This window comes from Peromyscus eremicus, chromosome 7, assembly GCF_949786415.1.
Source record: "Peromyscus eremicus chromosome 7, PerEre_H2_v1, whole genome shotgun sequence".
NCBI lineage: Eukaryota > Metazoa > Chordata > Mammalia > Rodentia > Cricetidae > Peromyscus > Peromyscus eremicus.
In genome coordinates, this window is record NC_081422.1 from 74103071 (window position 1) to 74117542 (window position 14472).

General features: G+C 41.8%; 1 protein-coding gene across 1 annotated transcript in view; it reads right to left on the reverse strand.

Moving 5' to 3' along the window:
• Positions 1-424: 424 nt before the first annotated feature.
• The window catches only part of Filip1 (filamin A interacting protein 1), a 165490-nt gene continuing 151442 nt past the window's right edge, over positions 425-14472 (reverse strand). Inside the window, exon 7 of the mRNA XM_059268278.1 lies at positions 425-2134. Coding sequence (XP_059124261.1) covers positions 2094-2134 — 41 coding nt within the window. The 3' untranslated portion in view covers positions 425-2093. The remainder of the gene's footprint in view (positions 2135-14472) is intronic.

A 14472-nucleotide genomic window follows, 5' to 3' on the forward strand; every position in this document is an offset into this window, starting at 1 on the left:
GTCTTTGCAAAACACCAAAAATCATTACAACTCTGGTGAGAAAGAACCCATCAGGTGCGAATACACACCCTAGTGATGTTTTAATTCAAAGCAAATAATTAAGCTTCAGGCAACTGCGCCACCTAAAAACTTTACTTCCCTGTCAATATAAAAATACTAAATAAAGCTGGGCAGTGGTGGCACACGCCTTTAATCCCAGCCCTCAGGAGGCAGAGGCAGGTGGATCTCTGTGAGTTCAAGGCCAGCCTGGCCTACAGAGTGAGTTCCAGGATAGTCAGAGCTACACAGAGAAACCCTCTCTTGAAAAACCAAAAACCAACTAACCAAACAAACAAAAAACTAAATAAAATGAGAACTATTTTGTGATTGAAAATGTCACTACATTTTAAGAAAACAAAACAACACTTTTAAAAATCTTCACACACACACACACACTCCAGGCTTCTGGGTCAGTAATCAAAACCACAGAAGGTTATGTGAGACCTCCACAGTCATTCAAGCTTGGGTAAGCCTAACATAACATTTATCTTACTTTTAACAAAGCAAGAATAGTTTTTAGAAAATATAGTTATTTCATTTACAGTATATATTGACTATGATTTGTCAGTTCCACAGATTACATTAAAACCTAGGTTACATAAGGGAGGAAATTTCGCATTGTTTTTCCCATTCCAGAGACTCTGTGGCTGATGTGGGTACAGCTTGTGGACTATAGTGGTGAGCTTGCAGAACTTAACTTGGGTGATTTTACTTACCTCATAACATTCAGAAGAAGCATTGGCTCTTCATTCACATTTAAGTAGCATGATAAATGACTTCTGCATTTAGAAACTAAACTAAACTATCAACCTTTAATTTATCTTTAAAGTTATTTTAAAGATCTTATTGGAAACATTCCCACCCCCATTGGCAGTATTTTTTTTAAGTAGAGTTTCAAGTAGACTTCACATTTTCACGTAAACCTAAATTCAACAGCAGCTCTGACATGGAGACTTGAGTAATACAGTTTGGGCTTTTAATTCTTTAAAAACATACTCTTTACACAATGGCACATGTCTTTAGTCCCAGCACCTGTGAGAGGCACAGACAGGCAGATCCCTTGAGTTCAAGGCCAGCCTGGTCTACACAGCCAGTTTTAGGCCAGCTAGGGATATATAGCAAGAACCTGTACCAAGAAGAATAGTAATAGTAGGAGGAGTTGTTCTCCGCAACCTACATGGAGTTGTGAAAGTCAGTAAAAATCAGAGGGAAATGATTATCTACATTTGAGTCTCCCTATTTTTTTGAAAAAAAAAAAAAAAGGTTGACATTTTCTAGGTTCATTTTTATTTGTAACCTTTTGTGGGGGTAGAAGTAATATGTGGGAAACACCCTAACATCACAGTCATATTATGTTTTGTATACATAATAATAATGCAGATAGAAATAAAATTGAACTGCCAGTCAAAGCTGTTTGTTTCCCATACAGAACACAAGCAGGAGACACAAATTGGTTTTAAGTACTTAAACTCCTAAGCCAGAACGCTGTTTTCAGTGTTGAACCACAATCGGGACCACAGCGTCATATGAGTAAGAAGGTAGGACTTGGTTACCTCCCTTCACCATGTAGGTCCCAGGAATTAAACCCAGGTTTGTAGGTTTTACCTCTTAAAGTTGCCCAGGGAAATAGAGTGCTGTGCTTTCTTTTCCTTAAAAATAACAAATTAATAAAAAGAAAAGGATATGTTAACCTTTTAAATACACAATATCAACACTTTGAAGAACTGACAGTGTAATCTACAGATATATGTGCCACAGACTATGAAAAAAGAAACAATTTAGGGAAAGAAATCACATTACAAAATGTATTATAAAAATACATAAAATTACACGGCATGTGCCCACAGACCTGAAAGCTTTGCAAAGAGAAGAAAACTTTCTTTGGCACAAAGATTCAATTGCTTTTGTTACATTTGTTCATATCATCCACAATGTGGTTTTTAACTGTTAAATTATATCCTCAAAACAAAATCACTGGAAGTCATAGGGTGTTTCCAGTCAACATCAGTAGCATGGAGGACCTTAGTGATGACTGAGGGCTGGGCTTGGTAATCTCATCTGGAGCTCATTCGCAACTGGTGAATGATGATGCTTTCTATAAAGAGAAGAAAGACATGGCATTTTCAATTAAACTCAAGTCAGTAGTTGATGTGAAGACCAGTACCACACCATTCCAATCAAAGACTGTAAATGTTAAACAACAAAACAAAAGCAGGTACATGAGGCCTATACCAACAGCTCTGCAGACTTCACTATTTGGGATAAAGAAATTTCATGTGTGTTTTACTTCCAAAATAAAGCTCTACAGAAACCATGTCTAATATTTTATATTAGGTTGGTCTTACTCAATGAAAGAGCTAAACATATAGTCATTACTATATACGAGTTGCATAATGGGAAAATACTTTTCCTGCAACTGTTCTCCCAGATGAACCCTCTCTGTTCTGAATGATGCCCGAGTGCTGGGATTAAAGGCGTGCTCCACCGCCGCCCGGCTACCTTCTTTTTTCAATGCATGTAGATTGGATGTTAATGAGGACACAGTCCCTTCATGTTCCACAGAAGTCAAGAAACAATTTGCTCTCTGACTACTGCTTTTGCATAACTGGCTAGTGCTTTTTTTTTAATATCTAAATTTCTTCTTTTTGGCTAATTACCTTACTTATTTGAGTGAGTGTGCGTTGTGCATGCACACCTGTGGCGTTCAGAGGACAGCTTTTAGGACTTGGTTACCTCCCTTCACCATGTAGGTCCCAGGAACTAAACTCAGGTTGTCAGGCTTGCCAACAGACCTTTCTCCTCACTGAGCCACCCCACTGGCCCCATAAATTCATGTTTTGTTTATTTGTTTGTCTGGGTTGCTTTTGTTTTGTTTTGTTTTTTCGAGACAGGGTTTCTCTGTGTAACAAGTCCTGGCTGTCCCGGAACTCACTTTGTAGACCAGGCTGGCCTTGAACTCACAAGAGATCCACCTGCCTCTGCCTCCCACCGCCTGGCATTCATTCATGTTTTTTAAAACAATTTTTTACATTCATTTATTTGGTATGTGTAGGCGAGTGTACATGTGGAGGTCAGTGGATGACTTGTAGGCATTGGTTCTCTCCCTACACTATATGGATCCCAGGGATGGAACTCTGGCTTGGAAACATGTGCCTTTACCCACTGGGCCATCCCTCCTGCCCTCTTCAGTCTTTTTTTTTTTTTTTTTTTTTTTTGGTTTTTCAAGACAGGGTTTCTCTGTGTAGCTTTGCGCCTTTCCTGGAACTCACTTGGTAGCCCAGGCTGGCCTCGAACTCACAGAGATCCGCCTGGCTCTGCCTCCCTAGTGCTGGGATTAAAGGCGTGCGCCACCACCGCCCGGCCCTCTTCAGTCTTATAATAAATTTCAAAGCTGACTGGGTAATTAAAAGAGTCCAGCCACATTACAAACATTTAGTATCACATTGTTTGATTGGTTTTCCTTTTGTATTAGTTTATGCTCTCATAAGCTTGTGTCATCACATTTTTCATTCAGTCATTTTGAAACGATGTACTGAGGTAGTAGACTGTAGTGGGAATGGAGCTAGCTTGGTGAGAAGACACAGTCCTGGAGTCACTGAGATTATGCAAAGCAGAAGAAAGAAAATGACTCCACCTGAAACCTTCACTTCACTGTCAACCTATGGCAATGATGTAGGTGCAGAAACACACCAGGATTTGCCACCATGAAGAGCAGCTGTGGTGTTGCTCAACTGTGGCATGCTTGCCTAGCACGTGAAAGGCTCTAAATTCTTTCCTCCACAACTTACTCCATCCCCACCCCACCCCCAAAGAAATAGTATTTCCACCTATTATTTTCACTTTAATTACAAATGCACACCATTACAACTTTATTTTACTTTGGTAGTTAATACTTAGGTAGCCATTAACTAAATTGCATCACATCATAAACCTACCTACAGGTTCACACTAACTGCGTGGTGGGTGATCCTCTGCAGAAAATGCTTTTGAATTTTGGTTTCATTAGCTGCCTCATGGAGGCCACTAGGTGGAGATATTTTCATTCCCCTTTTCAGCCTTTTGGCTTAAGTTTGGGTTTAAACAAAACAAAGTTTAAATGAAAACATAAATGCCTTATACCTAAGACATTTGAGGGCTTTGCACAGCTTAAAAAATATGCATGCAAAAATAAATATATATAGTTTTCTCTAGACCTAAAACACTTTTAAAAACTCTAAAAATGGATCCATCTTCAAGCCAGAAAAGTAAAAGCAGTTACTAAGATACTATGTAAAAATCATCATCTAAGATTAAAATACTATTTCCTACTCATTACTTTAAAAAAAATTATGTAGTATGCACCAAGGAATCTTCAAGAGACCTACATCACAAATCCCGTTTCCAGAATGTAAGCATCTTCCCATTTCCTTCCTTAAGGAAATGTCAGAGAGGAATCCAGAATCATTGTTAGTGTGGATATAACTCAGAATGCTTGTTCTCATTGAGGATAAACAATAAAGGTACCGGAAATCATTGTAAGTTCCCCTGCATGGCTAACATTTTCGGCTTTTACACCTTCCTGAGTATGCAAGCCTCTTTATTCCTAGAGTCGCCTTCTCTTGACATTTTACAATCCACACAACAATGACTTTAGAATTCACATTTGGTGAAGGGTTGGCTGACGGTTTACACAGAAGAAACAATATCATGGTCTCACTATTTGGCTTCATTAGTACATGTAAATTAGCAAACTGACAACCAATATGTAAACATTTACATATTTATAGTATTTATAGTAGACTTTAAGAAATACTTGATATTTCCAAACAACAGGTTGTTGTATATAAATTGTACCTTCATAATAAAGGACGTCTAATATCTGTAATTGCTTATGATATGTTTTCCTCAAATCTCAAATGAACTCAAATAAGAATCATTCATCTGACACCTGAAATTGTGAGAAATAAATATTGTACAGCATAAGGTTTTGAAGTTGTTCATTAAATAGTTTTTTTTTTTTAATTGTTGAGAGGCCAGCAAAATTGCTCAGTGAGATGACTCCAGCTTAATGGCTTGAGCTTGATCCCCAGGACCCACATGGGAGAGAGAATGGACTCTTGTAAGTTGTCCTCTTTCCAAGTTATATATTCTGTGTCACAAGTGCTCGCGCGCGTGTGCGCGCGCATACACACACACACACACACACACAGAATGAGGGAGGGAGAGGAATAAATAAATACATAAATCTTGTTTAAATTTTTGTTGTTGTTGATGATGGTAACAAAATTGGCAAATGTTTTTGCACATCTTAGAAAGCTTTCATTGTATCCCAGAAGAGGACCCAAGCCTCAGTCCCCTGGGGTCTCTAAGGAGAGGTTAGAGGTTACTATGACCAGGCATGATTCTGTAACAAGTTTCTCTTTCTATAAACACCTCTTTGTGACACTCGTAATTTGTAAAGTATTTAATAAACAATAAAGACCAATAATCATAGTTAATTACCCACTTATTGGCAAACAAAATAACAAAAACACTTGGACTTGGGAGTTTTTAATACCCAGGCACTTATCGGTATAATTTTCTTTTCCTTTTTTTTCTAATTGAAAGAAAAAAATCTTTAAATTGTGAATGGCATATGCATATGGAGGACACTGGATTTTTATATACTTTTGACAAGAATTTACCAAAATTCAAACTTTCCATTTCTTTCACTTGTTATCATGCTGTTTTCTCCTTAAGAAACTGTGGGCAACATCGGAGACACATTATTTGCTATTCTGATGTTGTTGTGAGAAGGTGCTAGTCTACTCCTTTGTTACACTAGCTGTTAGATAAGTTCCCCGCAAAGCAAACTAAACAGTCATCACTTCCAAATTTTGCTTCATTTCTGACCTTACTTAGCACCTATTCCCTTGTGAGTGGTATCTCAGAAACTTTTAGCCAATCAGATGACTTGGATTCCAAAGCCACATGAATGGGGTAGGATCTGGGGAGAAATTCGGGGAGCATTCCCTTGAGTGCCGGAGTGGGACAACTTAACAGCAAGCTAGAAATCTGTTTCTTCCCGGGAGAGTGCTACAGAGTGGGAAAGATGTCCTCCCTTACAAGACATTACCTCCTTCCCATGCAATGTGTGTACTTTTACTCTGCCAAAATATCTACAAAGAGCTCTTGAGCTCTGCATTTTGTTTATTTTATTTTATTGTTGTTTTTGTTGTTGTTGTTGTTTTTTTTTTTGGTTTTTCGAGACAGGGTTTCTCTGTGTAGCTTTGCGCCTTTTCCTGGAACTCACTTGGTAGCCCAGGCTGGCCTCGAACTCACAGAGATCCGCCTGGCTCTGCCTCCCGAGTGCTGGGATTAAAGGCGTGCGCCACCACCGCCCGGCGAGCTCTGCGTTTTTAAAAGGTCCCCTCCAGTAAATTCAACCAAACTCATCCAATAGCTGAACTCTAAGCTCACACAGCGAAGACAAAGCGTGGTGGCGACTCGCCTTGTAGACGGGCTTTGCGTCTAGGGAGGACGATGGCTTTGTTCGTAGAAAAGTTTACATCAACGTAAAGAGTTCCCTCATGGCTGTTGCCCATCTGGCTGCTGCGCTACAGCCTGCCTCCCTGTTCCGTGACTCCCTCCTTACCAGGGACTCTGTGGAGGGCCCACACCAGCCGCCTTCTACCCCTCTGCAAGCTTCTAAACCTCAGCTTTGAGCTCGCTGCTCTCCAGGTAACTTACCCACCTGCAGAAATGCCCTACAAATATCCTGTATGCCATTTAGAAGGGAGAACACCTAGATATTGTTTGTTTTTATGCATGTCCAAGTTCCCTAAACTACATCGGGATACAATCCTATTATCACATTCAGAAATCCTGATAAAACATCTGTTTTAAATAGGAAGTCCAACAAACTTCCTCTGTTGGCTTGGGCTTGTACTCCTTGTTTTGGATTGAGCTCAGCTAATTAAAAATACTTCCGATAATCAGTTCTGTCATTTGTTCCAGAAAACTTTTGAACCAGATGATATCATCTCCCTTGGGGTTTCATAATCATTGAGCCCTTTATTTGATTCCTTCCCAAAAACAGTTCTTCCTCCACCATCACCAGCCCAAATAAGCCCATCGTCTCTCTAGGTTATGGGAGTCACCAATAATTATTACTAATCACTTATTTTTCAGGCAAGCCAGTCCTTACCTCTACAACTGAATGTTACTCCCAGAATAAGCAAATTTGAACTGCTTCCCTCAAATATAACATTATCTATAAATCAAAGCAAAACGATGGGAACATATGTAAATTTTGAGCCCCCTGTGCCCAGGTTTTACTCTTTCAGGCACACAGACTAAATGTTTAAACCTATCTTTAAATTTAGAACTGTCAGGGTAAGGTTGCTGGAGAGACAGCTCAGTAGTTAAGAGTGCTTACTGCTCTTGTAGGAGACCTGGATTTAATTCCCAGCACCCACATGCTGGCTCTTAACCACCTGTTACTCTAGTTCTAGGGAATCTGGTGCCGCCTTCTGACCTCTGCAGGCTCCTGCATGCACCTGGTACACATACATACAATCCCCAGATAACTTTAGGACTTGGGGTTGGGGAGACGGCTCAGTCCATGCCGTGCTTGCCGTACAGGCGTGAGGACCTGAGTTTGGTCCCCGGAACTCATACCAAATGCTGGGTGTGACGGTGTGCTTATCGTCCCGCACTAGAGAGGCAGAGACAGGTGACTAAGGCTTGGGTGTTCAATGACTGACTAGCCACTCTAGCCTCATCAGTGAGCAGCAGGTCCCAATGAGATAACCTGCCTCAAAACAAACAAACAAACAAACAAAACAACAACAACAACAAAAACCCAAAGTGTGGGGGGGTAGGGGGAAGGCTGGATATAGCTCTGGATATAGTACTGGATGCCCTTCCAGAGGACTTGGGTTCACTTCCTAACAACCACATGGTGGCTCATAACCACCTGTAAGTTCAGTTCCAGGGGATCTGGTGCCCTCGTCGGTCTCTGTGAGCACCAGGTATGCACACAATGCACAGTCACACATGCAGACAAAACATCCATACACACAAAATGATTTTTTTTACTTGAATTATAAAGACAATAGCCACCTTTATCTGTAAGGTCAGAATCAGCCCCTACCACCTCTGTGACTCTGCAACTCTGTCCATCACATATTCAGAACACAACAAAATAAAGAGAACCCAAATAAGAAAATAATCATTAGTTTCTGGGGGATGGGGTGGTGTGAAGCAGGTTCTTGCAAGCGCCTTGCCATATACATTGAAGTAATCATATTATTACTGCAGAAGGAATCCAGAATCATCTAGTGAAATGCTAAGCCACAGGCCATAGTAAGGTGATTTGCCAAAGGACACACAGCATTTTGGCAACAGAAAAAAAAGTGCTACTCCAATCTCCTGGTTTTCAGCCTTCTCAATAGCTTGTCCACTGTCCATCAACACCCTCTTTCTGGAGAATCTCGTTAGTATTTATCCTAAATCTGAACCCTGCTTGAGGGTAGTGATTTTTGGTTTATAAAATGAGGAGTGTCCTTCATGAATCTGAAGAGCATGCCTACCCTCTGAGGCATCCCCTGGGGAAGCCAAGAAGAGGGAGGAAGGGGAAAAGGCATTTATAAATCTGAAAATGTCTTTGTGCTTCCCATCAAGGCGCCTGGATTTCCTCCAGCCCCACCAACTGCACCCCATGTTCTCACTTGAGACTTGTTAATTCCTCCAGCGAGATCCTCACAGGTTTGCAATGGGAGAACAACTTATCAGGCCCACTTCTTGCCATCTCAGGGGCTGGCTTCACTTCTCTACCATCAGTACCAAGCTTTTTACAGTGATGGGCAAGCCTTTCAAATCCTAAGATAGACCCTAAGATTATAGTTCATCTTCCTAGAGACGATTGTCTGTGTAAGAAACTCGGAACAGGGAAGGATGTAACTGCCAGACAATAGAAACGAGGGCAATACAGGACAAAGAAACAAGTTGAGCAATTCCATGAACTCAGAGTATAACATGACTCAGAAAAAGGGAAAGGTGCTCAGATCTGAGAGCTACAGAGCCCAGCCATGGCAATGCCGCTGTATCCTGTTTGTGATGAGAAGTCTGTAGAGGCTTCATTAGAGGGAGGATAACCTCAATGTGCATGTTGGAAAGCACAATGACAAACAAATCAGGGTTCTGAGAGACGATGACAGCCGGAGGGCGTGAGAGAGATGCAGGTGAGAAGTGATCACAGCCTCGATTTAGGCACCAACGACAGAAATGGAAATGTGGGGATGGATGCTAGAGAAGTGAGGGGGTTAGAGCAGACAGAACTTGCTGAAGAAGTCCACTTGGACAGAGAAGGAACCTACACAGTTGACTGAGTCCCTAGCTCTGGTGACTGAAAGGATCAGATAATCACTGCCAAGCTAGAAAGTAATAGAAAAGTCTTGGAAGAAGGGTGGAGAGGTGCTGAGAATGGTTTTGAGGCAAGTAGACTGGGTAGAGACACAGTATGAAGCTGAATAACACAGTTGGGATAGAGGTTTGGGAGTCATCAACATGTGGGTGGCCACTGAAGCCGTGGAAGTGTGTAACCAGAACAAGCTTGCAAAGGAGCTCTTGACAGATGAGTGAGAAACATCAATCTTAACAAGAATGCAGCTAAAATAGGGAGCGAGAGAGCTTGATGTTTGATCATGGGGGAAAAAGAGCACAGCCTTAAACAATTGTCACCAAAGCCCAGAGATTTATTTTCAGGGAAAACCAAAACTGATCTTAGAGGTGCTGGTCACAGGGACAACAGACAGCACAAACTGAATGAGGCCATGGAAAGTTGACACATGGGAACAGTGACACATCACCTCCCCTAACCTAGTTCCAGAAGCATGACCTGCTTCAGGGAGGTTAGTACAGGTGTTCTTTCTATAGAAACTACAGAAAAATGCACTTTTGAAACAGAACGTGGGTGTTTAGACATGAAAGATAAGGAATAAAAGAAGACGGGGTCCAGGGCCTGGAAGGTGAAAGCAAGTTAAAGCACTTGATGCACAAGCCTGATGCTGGAGTTAGGTCCCTGGAACCTGTGGTAGAAAGAGAGTCAACTCCTGAAAATTGTCCTCTGACCTCTTCATGTGGGGCAAGAGGGGAGGGGAGGAAAAGAGAAGAGAAGAGAGGAGGAGAGGGGAGGAGGAGAGGAGGGAGGGGAGGGGAAGAAAAGAAAAGAGAAGAGAAGAGAAGAGAAGAGGGAAAGGGAGGAGAGGGGAGAGGAGGAGAAGGGAGGGGATGGGAGGAGAGGGGACGGGAGGGGAAGAGGAGAGGAGGAGAGGGGAGGAGGAGAGGAGGGAGGGGAGGGGAAGAAAAGAAAAGAGAAGAGAAGAGAAGAGAAGAGAAGAGGAGAAGAGAAGAGAAGAGGGAAGGGGAGGAGAGGGGAGAGGAGGAGAAGGGAGGGGATGGGAGGAGAGGGGACGAGAGGGGAGAAGGAGATGAGGGGAGGCGAGGAGGAGAGGAGGGGAGGGGAGGAGGAGAGGAACAGGGAGGGGAGAGGAGGGGAGAAGAGAGGAGGAGTGGGGAGGGGAGGGGAGAAGAAAGGGGAGGGGAAGGGAGGAGAGGGGAGGAGAGGAAAGTCTGGATTCAGTTCAGGCAGAAGGCCAACAGCCGGGCAGCAGTCTTGGAGGACAACCAGTCCAGCTTGAGGGAAGGAAGCAGAGAGCCGCACTAGGAAGGCCTCTGTGGGGAAATAGAAAACTGCTGTGTTTAAGTGTTGGAAAAATGACTGATCGGTGTTTGGCAAACCAAATGGAGTGTTTGGGAAAACTAAAATAGATACATAGGAAACCAAACAGATGAAAGATTAAAGTAATTATTCCTTGGAAGAAGTGTCAAGAGGAAGAGAGCACACTGCTCGTGCACAGCTTGGCTCAGCATGGAACCATATTCAAATTTCCAATGTGCACATTTTGTAAACACTTAGAACATATAACTGCCATATCAAAAATATGTGACGTGAGCCAGGCGGTGGTGGCGCACACCTTTAATCCCAGCACTTGGGAGGCAGAGGCAGGTAGATCTTGGTGAATTCAAGATCAGATTGGTCTAGAGATCCAGGACAGCAACCCTGTCTCAAACAACAACAACAACAACAAAATAAAAGTAAAATAAATAAGTAAATAAATAAGTAAATGTGACATGATCATGTTGAGAGGATAGATAAAAGAGAGAAGTTAGAAGTCTAAATGTTCACCACAAAAACAATAATAGGAAGACATAATATATCTAAAATCCAGAAGTAAGAGGCTAAAGTACAAGGACATTGTACAAATATGGAAACAAATGTCTGAAGAAATGGGTAAGAGTTGGAGAAGATGTCCCCAAGGAAAACCTTGGGTCAGAGGGAAAAGGTAAGGAATGACTATTTTTATTGTCTTCTATCATGGACTGATATTTTAACAATGTGCATGGATTATTTTTTAAAAAGAAAAGGTTGAGGCTGGTTTAGCAGGTAAAAGCACACTCTGCTCTTGCAGAGGGCTGGAGGTCAATGCACAGCTGGGTAGCTCACAACTTCTGGTAACTCAACCTCCAGGAGATCCAACGTCTCTGGCCTATGAAGGGTACTTGCATTCACATGCATTGACCCCCACACATGCTCATGATTAAAAACCATGTCTCTAAAAAAATAAAAAATAAAATGTGAAGGATAGTTTGCAGTGTGGGAGTAGAGGCAGAACATGTTTACTGTCCTGTCAACAGCTTAGGTGGGCATGGGTGGAGACAGTAGGAGCTACGGAAGCCTGCACAGATGAAGGGAAAGGATCACTATGCTGGAAGATGCCAGAGTGTGTTTATTGCCTGTATAGAAATGACAGGTAAAAGGGAGAATCTCTGTTCTTCAGCCTCCAAAACACACATATCTCCCTTCTTTTATTGCTTCAGATTAAAAACTAGGATGTTACCATGCTAGACAAGTGCCCAGCACAGAGCCATCTCAACAGCCCCCATGTGCTCTTCTCACCTATATTCCTATGGTTTTGCTCAGCACAGAAGTCTCATTCTTCCCTCAGTACTCTGAATTTACAAAGGAAGGAGAACTCCAAGTCTTCACATTTTGCACTCCTGGGTATGTTTCGTCACTGAAATGATACTTTCCTTAGGCTAAACCTCAATGTTTGGTCTTCATTTCATTCTTGAAAACAACCAAGTAAAGGATCTGCTGAAACCCTTGATGAATATACTAACGTCTCGAGAGAGACCCACCTGCTATCCATCAACCTGTCCTCCTGCAAACATGATAGGAAGCCAGTGGCCCTGTTTAACCAAAAGCCCTAGAATTGAAGCTCACAGCATTGATGTGATAGACACGCTGCAGCAGTAGCCCATATCAGAGCATTCCCAGGACCATGTGCGGCACGTAATCACCATCATGGTGTCCTCAATATATTCAGTTGATTCACAGGTGTGGAAGACCAAGGTCTCTTCTTTAGCTCTGTGGATTGTACCAGCACATCCCTAGATAATGAACTCTGTGGAAATGACATGTGCCCTACCTCTTAGAATTTCTCACTGCAGGATCCAAACAGTAGTTATACACTATATACGACCGCCATTGTGAGACTGCTTTTATTTTAGCATACAGTAGGATTCACAACAGAGAAAAGAGTCTAAACTTTTAGCCCATTCACTCCTACAAATTTACATTAAGCAGCATCTTAAAAACATTTACCAATGGAAGACAGAGTCAGGCTGTATTTAATCCTCCACTTCCTATCCCCTGTGTATTCCACTTCTAATGTGTACTTTAAAAAAAAAAAGGCTATCCAATAAATGTACAATTGGTTCTAAAATTACAAAGAGAAACTTCCCCAGCGGTTGGTTGCTTTCTGTCATTTCTGAAGTGACTATGTATTGTTCTGCCAAGTTTTCTTAGCAGTTGTACTTCGTCCGTGGCTCTATGCCAGAACTACATACATAAACATCCTGTACATTCACTGTTAAGGCCTTCTGAGCACTCTCCCAGGGGTGATATCAACTTCCAGGAGGAAGTGATGTAACCATGGTGTGGGCAGGTAAAAGCAAGACGATCAGTCAGTGACACTGTGAGTGTAAAGCCCCTTAAAGAAGGTCAGGCAGAGCCGAAAGGGGCGCAGCAGTTGACACTGTCATTGCTCAAGAGAAGTTATGTCATAGAACAGTAGTACCTCATACCTCACAAACACAAGGCAGGCACTAGTAAAACAAGGAATGGCCTTGTCTTTGAAAGGGTTAGATGTCCATTGATTAGAGTGCAGAAAGTCCCTTAAGAAACACAAGTCCGTATTCTAACTGGCAAAGTGTCTTGTCCAATGTTCATACACATCATACACATCTTGGCTAATCTCTATTTAACCTTCCGGATCCAGCATTCTGGCTTGTTGTTAATGTGGTTGCTAAACATATTTTAATATATACACTGAGAACCAATGAACAGCTGGTGACAGATCTGCCTAAAGTGTGTGTAGAGAATTGGAGGTGGCCACACCCACCATCACACATGCAATTCAATCCAAGTTCTGTGGGGTATAAGGCGTCTGGTTCAGAAAGGAATGCAGAGAGGCGCTTCATCGTGAAACATTGGCTCACAGTCTGAAAACAAAGCACACGTCTTCTTTTTCCAATTTGCCTTTCTTAAACACCCAAAGTGTGTGCTATCCCATGTGATTTGGGAAGTTTAAAAATTCAGAAATGGAAATGTACAAATCTGGAACTCTGTAGTTACTATAATTTTATAAAATTCACCTATGTGGCTCAGAAATTTTGGCAAAGATATGGCCTGCATGAGATGGTGGTATGGTAAGCTGTAGTTTACCAGCCCGGAGCTCATTTCTGGTTATATGACCATGAAGCACAAAACCTACTCTTTCAGGGTTAATCTCACAGACACATGGCATTCTGCATTTACACTCTGTCCCATGCTTATTAGAACATGCTCAAAAATTAAAGAAAATTATTCAAACATGAGTAAAACTGACAGTCATAATAAAGTACTTCACCACACCACACATACCAACAGGCACACACGCACCCCAAATCATGATCTGTTCTACATCTGCAAACAGAGTCCACACTTAACTAAGGAAAATACTGAGTTCAATTAAGCTATGGATGATGTCACTTTTTCCTTGGCATTGAAGCGTCTAAATTTGCTTTCTGCTGTTTTCCCTTTGTCACTGTTTCTGTTGAGCAGCTTTTAAGGGGACGTTTGGCAGCTCTAGTCCACTTCCCTACAATTTCAACCAATTGCACACTTGAACAGAGCAGAACTCTGATCCTAATGGTTCAAAGTTATTGTCTACGAAATCCTGGGAGTGGTTTGAGGTGGCCACATCTTCTAGAATACACACAAACACACACAAATAAATCAAACTCTCTTTTTCAGATTCCACAGTTCATCTTCATTTTATTTCACGTCAAGTTGTTTCCTGAAGTCAT